At 49.1% G+C, this 7,500-nt stretch overlaps 2 protein-coding genes across 2 annotated transcripts in view; one reads left to right on the top strand and one right to left on the bottom strand.

Moving 5' to 3' along the window:
- Nucleotides 1–2,548, top strand: part of LOC126571243 (DNA-dependent protein kinase catalytic subunit-like) — a 13,928-nt gene extending 11,380 nt beyond the window's left edge. The window contains exon 3 of the mRNA XM_050229595.1: nt 1–2,548. This exon is cut by the window's left edge and continues 7,229 nt beyond it. Within this exon, the coding sequence (XP_050085552.1) occupies nt 1–2,429 (2,429 nt within the window). The 3' untranslated portion in view covers nt 2,430–2,548.
- Nucleotides 2,549–3,675: 1,127 nt separating this feature from the next.
- Nucleotides 3,676–7,500, bottom strand: part of LOC126571267 (tRNA (adenine(58)-N(1))-methyltransferase catalytic subunit TRMT61A) — a 7,573-nt gene continuing 3,748 nt past the window's right edge. Inside the window, exons 2-3 of the mRNA XM_050229632.1 lie at nt 4,029–4,198; nt 3,676–3,939 (exon numbers count right to left, since the gene is read on the bottom strand). Coding sequence (XP_050085589.1) covers nt 3,805–3,939; nt 4,029–4,198 — 305 coding nt within the window. The 3' untranslated portion in view covers nt 3,676–3,804. The remainder of the gene's footprint in view (nt 3,940–4,028; nt 4,199–7,500) is intronic.

The raw sequence follows: 7,500 nt of genomic DNA, 5'->3' as shown, positions 1-7,500 counted from the left end.
AAGAACCGCATCGTCTGGAAGACCCCAATCGAATATTGTCCATCGTTAGATCCATTGGAGCAGATAGCGGCGACGGAAGCACTGATCGGACGCTAGGCGACGCTTTACATCACTTCTCACTGAATTGCCTGAAGTCGAATATCAACGAGATGGTGGCTGGGCGGCCTTCGCTTTTTGGCAACCAAGCGGAAGTGGAACGCGCAACATCCGTCGACGAGCTCGCCGATGCGTACCTTAGTATGGCGCAGTTTTGTTATGAGTCGCTCGATACAACTAAAACGGAAGCGGAACAGAGCCTACTCGAGAGGGAACTAATCATCTCGCTCCTCTCGGCTATGCAGTACGGTTCTGGGGAAGCACGTCAGCTGTTTCCTGTTCTGCTTCAACTTCGTAATCTTCACAATGACGCTCTGCGGGAAGAGTTCATTCAGCAGTCGAGCACGGTACCGACGTGGCTCTTCCTACCGTGGATCCCACAGATCCTTTCCTATCTTCGACTTACTGTTGCTGACGTCGGCCCAGTGGGTAGTTTTCTGGATGAACTGGTGGAAAGGCTTGTCCGCGAGTATCCGATGGCGCTGTACTTCCCCATGCGCCTTTCGTTGGCATCATCGAATGGTACAGCTTTCCGCCCTTTCATAGCACGCATTCGATCGAGCCTACAGTTCCCCACGATGGATCGGTTCGTGGAAGAGCTGTACCGTGTCGTCATGCCCGAGAAACGACTTCTTTCGGTGATTGCGAGGCTAAAGGAACAACTGCAAACCGTAACCGACGCCAATGAACTTCGACGGGCTGTGGAGAACGCTCTTGTCACATCGGATGGAATGCACTTGTTACCTACGGATGATGGTGATCACCGGTTTGGAAGTGCGTACCTGCAACTGTTGCCGCACATTCGTCAGCTAGTAGCACTAGCCGATCTTCATCCCGTCGACGAACGGAACCAGATCTTCGAGCGATTGACTGAACTGAATGAAGCTGTGAGAACGCTACGATCGCAACCACTACGTCTCGAGGATCTGTCACCCTGGTTGGCAGACTATCATTCCAGTGGCAATCAGCAAGACCAGATCGAACTACCGGCTCAGTATGGGCGTGATGACCGATCGCCGAGTGCGACCAATCATGGCGTACGGATTGTTAAGATTGTGTCTGAGGTGCAAGTTTTCGGAGCCACTCTTCGTGCTCCAGTGCTATTGACGTTTCGCGGAAGCGACGGACGAGCCCATCGATTCCTGGCCAAATCCGGTGAGGATCTACGCCAGGATCAACGTATTCAGCAGCTACAGCAAGAGATCACACATCGGCTGCGGTACGACCGCTGTTGTCGAGAGCAACGGTTGGAGCTGCGCTCGTATCAAGTCATCCCGATACGCCGTGACTATGGTTTGATTGGTTGGCTCGAGGATACGGTATCGATAAAGGATATCGCAAGGCAAGCGACACCGCGCTATAATCCCAACGATCAAGGCCCGAACTATGTGATTGAACAGTATGGACGCTTTCTGCTACAAATATCGAACCTTGGCACGGGCGATCAACCTATCACGAGCTACTTGCTGAAGTCCTCGGACCTGTACGGGAGGGCTGCTGCATACGCCGATCCTGTACGATTGCGGTTAAAGTACATCGAGCTGCAGCAAACGATACGCCAGGATACGCTGAAGCGTGCCTTGTTCGATATGGCCGTCTCACCGGAGGCGTTCTATCGCTTGCGGATGAACTTTGGACGATCGTTGGCCACGATGAACGTTACGTGTTGGGTGCTCGGGATCGGCGATCGTCATCTTTCCAATATTGTGCTCGAACGCTCGACCGGTAAGCTGGCGGGCGTTGACTTTGGGCTAGCGTTCGGTGCAGGAACCCGTGATCTGCCGATACCGGAGCTCGTTCCATTCCGTCTAACGCCTCAGTTTATGGGTGTGATGGAACCGTTGCGGCTGTCGGGCATCCTGCACAAGTGTCATCTGTATACGCTGCAATGTTTGCGAGATTCCCGGAAGCTGTTGCGTGCCTGTCTGGAGGTGTTTATCCGGGAACCGACCTTGGATTGGCTGGAGGCGGCCAAACAGCGAACCGCTGACAGGGAGGACGACCGTGACCGTGGTGGTTCTGGCTCTTCTGGTGATAGATTCCCGGAATGGAACCCGCAAACCCGGGTCGATATTGTTATGCAGAAGCTGAACGGAGCCAATCCGAAACGGTTGCTAATGGATGAGCTGCGGCAGGGTATTGTGGCTCGACAGCGGGAACACCTCGTCGGGTATTTGTCCATTGTACAGTCAGCCGCGGAACAGGTACAGGCGGCGCTGCAAGGGAATGAGTTGATTTTGTCTACCACGCTGCAGGCAGCTATGCTGCTTGAGATGGCCATCGATGGAAAGCTGCTCGGCATCACCTACGGTGGTTGGTATCCGTGGTTCTGATCGATCACACCGTATACGATTACTCTACCTTATATTAGTATTAGCATCATTGATGTGTGTAAACTCAAATCTGTCGAATCACAAGTGTGTATTAGACTGAGCAAGTTCCTAAACTGATACCGAAGAGTTTCAAATACATCTTACTGCACAATAGCTGAGAATTGATTTATTGATCGGGAGTAAATGAGAAAATGGTGAACTCTTTGTTGAATTAGTAGGCCGATAAACGTTCGACGACCAAGCTGCACTTGCGGCTGTGCTCCGATATCTCCGGTGACACCACTCGGGTGGCCGATTTCCTGACGCACATGTTGCGTACCACCATAAATACGATCAAGATCAGTGTCACCATCAGCAGTGCCAGTGGGACCGAAGTCGATCCCAAACTGAAGTTATTCTCTTTATCATCCGATGTTGACCGAGGGTCAGTAGTGAACATTCTCAAGCGGCCATCAACACAGAATGGTTCAGCCTCCTCCAGTAGCGGATCGGTTTGTATCGAGCTTGACGGAGCAACCAAGACGTACTCGTTCCGGAAGTTACATTTCTCGCAGTTGCCATCATACCGGAACAATAGAGCATCCGGATCGTTTACGCGCTGTTTCCACATCGGTAGCTCTTTGAGCCGGGGACGCGAACGCGGCTCAAACATGTCGGTCAGCATCAGGTAACCACGGTAGGAGTGTGTTCCGTTCACACTGGCGCAGCTTCTTAGCTCGTAGCGGTAATTATCGTACTGAATGTAGACTAGATCGGCCATGGACCACCGTACACCGGGCTCGTATTTAGGACATTGGACAGTTGTATCTTGTTTCTCCTGATTCGTGTAGTCTTGTTTTCGACAAATTACGGTCACATTGATAACCGGATACTGAAAGAAAATGTATACATCAACGCAGTTGCCAAACTCGTCGATACCGTAAAACAGATTGAATGGGCTATGGCCATGGTTATCCGGGTAGAGCGCCACGGGACGCGCTCGACGTTCGATGGGGCCAATTGATCCCCACTGATTTCCTAGATTAACGCACGGACCAACCGATAGGAGACCATCGACGCACGAATTGCAAAGAGCCACCGAGAACACGACGATTAGTGAAGCACCGAGAAGTGAATGCTTCATTTTGATGGTACACTTAATAACGTAGATAAACCACCTGCATTCGGAACCGGAGTATTCTTCGAACTGACATCGGGTGTCGTTGGTGTAGCTGAAAAGAGTTGTTGCTGCTGCAGAAGGTGCACGTGTTTGCTTCCAAATCAGTTTGCTCCATTAGCTTGTATTTCTTCTAATCAACCCTCCAATCCGATTCAAACTTTCTTTGTCCACTTTTATTGTGCGCACGTGTAAGTTGATTCCGTTCATGTTGAGTCGTTACCGGGCAAAGAGGGGTGGCAGCTCGGCGATTGTTAGGTAACCGGTGTGGCCAGCCATAGTATTCGGTGCGGATGAGGTAATATACTTCTTGCTTTCCCTCGGTGTTTTCGCGTCCTTGTCTTCACTTGTTTTCTAGAACACAAAAATGGAAGGAGAAGTTTGTAGTTCGGGGGAAGTTGAAGCGATATCCAATCGGAATACGCGAGGATACACGTGCTTACCTTCGTCTTGAGAAACTCGAGCTCCATTACCGGTACGTTGCGTGTACGCACGATGTCTTCGATTTGTAGTACTTCCACGTTTTGCACCTCAATGAAACCGTGCTCCGCAAGTGCGTCACAGACGCGCATCGATTGTTCGATGCAGGGCGAGAAGGAACAGATACGTCCACCTGTGGGTATTGGAGGGCATGAGAATCATGTATTAATGATTTTATGAATTAACAGTATGTTTTCATTGAAATATTGAGCCATGTATAATACCATGATTTGTTATTCAAATAAATATGATTTAGAAATTTCTATAATATTTTCATCAACGATTTTTCGAATTAATTTCTGTCGAACAGCAATAAAAAAACTTCGAAATAAAACTACGAAAGCGAGCCGCCGCGAGAGGAACCCTAGCATGCCATGCGAGCCGTTGTAATGCGGCTCGTTGTCTGCAATCGTAGTGCACGTTGCCTTTTCGTGCGTCACAAAAGTGGCAAAAGTGTTTCGGGTAACAGATCGAATTAAAAGTGCTCTGAAGCGTAAATACATAGAAATCAAAGATAAGTAAGGATTAAAGGTCCTGAGTGTACGTCTAGTTTGTGAAGGAGTGACGGTGTGGATAATAATTCTAAAATTACATCAACCTTCGAAAACGACGGACAGAGAGTTCTGCGGCACGCAAAGACCATTCTTCGGGATAAGAAAGGTAAGCTTGGCCACTTCGTTGCATAATCTCACGGACAAAAAACGCATTTTCATCATCGATTTCATGAGAACCTGTATGGACTTACGATCGCAAAGCAGAAGAAGCAACAATATAAGCAAAGCGAGCATATACCTGCAATCCCTTTAGTGCTCTTGGCGTGCGCTTTTAGCGATTTTCGAAAGGGGTCACACGCGCACACACCGGCTGTCATCGGGCGTGATTTCAACCCGATCCCGTGCAGACCGCTTGGCTTTTCTTGGCTCCAGCTTCCGAGCATCGTGCGAATGTGCCATGAATAATGCATCGACGAGGTGGCTGGCAGGCTCATTATCGTTATCGGACAGCCACTGACAAGTGGAGGGGGCGATGGTGCGAGAGAAGAAATCTTCAAATCATGCCTCTTTCGTCGGTGCTCTCCGTCGGTAGTGATTTGATTATAACTGATCATGAATGGTGAATGCCACTTTCCTGCCTTTATTACACGGAAAGTTGGACAGGATTTGTTAATAAGATAGTTGACGTTAAGTTTTGCAAAATATTCGACTTTGCGAATTATGTCGAAGCTTCCTGCGATTGTTAATTTTACACATTACAATGTAGCAACCATATTCTCGAACTGAGAATAGCATTGCCTACTGCCATAATGCCATAACAGGCACCATCCAAGTGAATGAAAAAACCAAAAATCCTGCCAAAGCAAATCAACGAAACAGTTCGCGTCGAGTGGCCGTCGTTATAGCGAGGCAGGTTGAATGAAACGCAGGACGCGCTTCCACTTCAGACAACGGTAGTGCGAAATGTTGAAAGATTTTAAGAGAATATTTAAATTCTTTTCTTCTTCTGTTCACTTATGCAATCCGCCTGTCAGCAGCAGTAGTCCCCGTTTTACACCATCCGGCAACATTGGCCACGATTACCACCTGTACCCTCGATCAACACGTGGAACTCCGAATCACTCGGAATCGATTGTGACAGATAATCGATGGATGGAGTGGGTTGTGTTCGCTTTTTTTTCACTTATTTGTCGACATCGATCCGACCGGTTCAACGGAATGAAACAGTGGGAATGTGAGGGAGAGAGTGCAGTAAGTCAATGTGTCACTCAACGGGAAACGGCCAACAGGAAGGCCTGCCGACGATCCGCCGGATCAGCATGTTTTCGGGGCACCAACAGGGAAGCGGAGATTGGAACATTCCGAACGTTCGATGAGCGCATACATAATTCAAGATCATACTTCGCTACACCTTTCCCACCATTCCTCGACGTGATCCTAGGCGCTGCGGGGCTCAATCGATCAATCAAGGCATCGTCGACCTTGCCGGCCCCCGTCTGCTAGAATTCATGTAAAGATTTGGCTTCTGTATGTGCATGGGCGCTGTTTGCAGCCTGGACGCATAGGCGTGTAAAGTGATATAAATTATCCGTCAACATCATTAGACTTGATGGCAGCAGACGAACAAACTTGACTGACCACCAAGTCAGCTGGATATGCCGGATGGACTACCAATGTATGGCCCATACCACAGGCTGGCTCTCAGCTCTCCGGAAAAGGAAAACAACTGTAGCAGCCAACTTCTTGAAACTGTCTTTTGGGACACGTCTCAGGCTTTTCGGACTCCCGCTGATTTTCAGTTGACACTACACACGATGTAGCAGAAACGTGCGACAGCGGCTGGTGTACAGTGGTCATATTGAATGATGTTACAGGGTTTATGGTGGCTTCCTGGGGTGCGCGCTACCTTAACGGTGGTGTATACAATGTTGGTCATGCCTTATTTGTGTCGCTTTTTCTTGTTTCATGTAGCTGATGAGGAACTGGGAACTATATACAATGGCATCCTTTTTTTTTTAGCAAAATCCGTCATCTAAAATACGAACATTAAACATTCAAAGAGGTTTGGAGAATGATAAATCTTGATGGTTGAATATAACCGATCAGCGGATGTTCAAATTCAAAACTTTTGCACATCTCTGCAACAGGTGAATCCAACTATCACAAGATGGATCGCGCCCGCAACGCTAGGCGTAAACTTTCCCGGCTACAAGCCGGCCAAAGCCAAGGCCTGACATTTATCCTCCACCATCACTACCAGTGCCTGCCGGTTGCACGGCTGCAGCGTCGGTCTTTCTCTACTACTTCTCTGTATGTCTTTATAAGGGCATCGTCGACTCGCCTGGATCTCGCGTTACCGCCACACCGAGCGACATTTGAACTCCCGATCTTGTTGCCGATCTATGATGAGCTCAAGCCGTAGTGATTCCGTGCCGTTACCACTCTACTTGTGGACAATTCTCATTGCTCTGTCACCAGGAAGCTCCCAGGGACTGCGGACTCGCGAAAGATCAGAGCATCTTTTGATGTTCGGACAAGGTGGATGTAGAGTCCACCTTGAGCTGTAGGAACGAGCTGTTCCGTTCCAACGTCGCGAGTTACGAGCTGTTTCGAACAAACGGCACTAAGGTGACACCCGCCTTCTTGGTGGTGTATTGCGCGCCGCTACGGTTTATGTTGCCGCTCGATCGGCTGGCTGATGACTTTGTAGTGGCCGATTACTACACGGTCGTACGGTCAGTTGCAGTCACCCACCGCGAGGACAAGGAGTCGTTGCAGAGTTTGTCAATAAATCATTCAACTCCCGCAACGATGATGCGGATGATCGTCCTATGGGGCACCCTTGGGTTGCTGGAGGACGGACCGATCGATGTACGGCTGCACAGCAGTAATCCATCTTCTGAAAACAGCGAATAATCACTTTGCCGTTGGCAATAAGTCT

Source organism: Anopheles aquasalis, chromosome 2, assembly GCF_943734665.1.
Source record: "Anopheles aquasalis chromosome 2, idAnoAquaMG_Q_19, whole genome shotgun sequence".
In the NCBI taxonomy this organism is placed as follows: domain Eukaryota; kingdom Metazoa; phylum Arthropoda; class Insecta; order Diptera; family Culicidae; genus Anopheles; species Anopheles aquasalis.
This window is presented reverse-complemented; position numbering and strand designations above follow the sequence as displayed.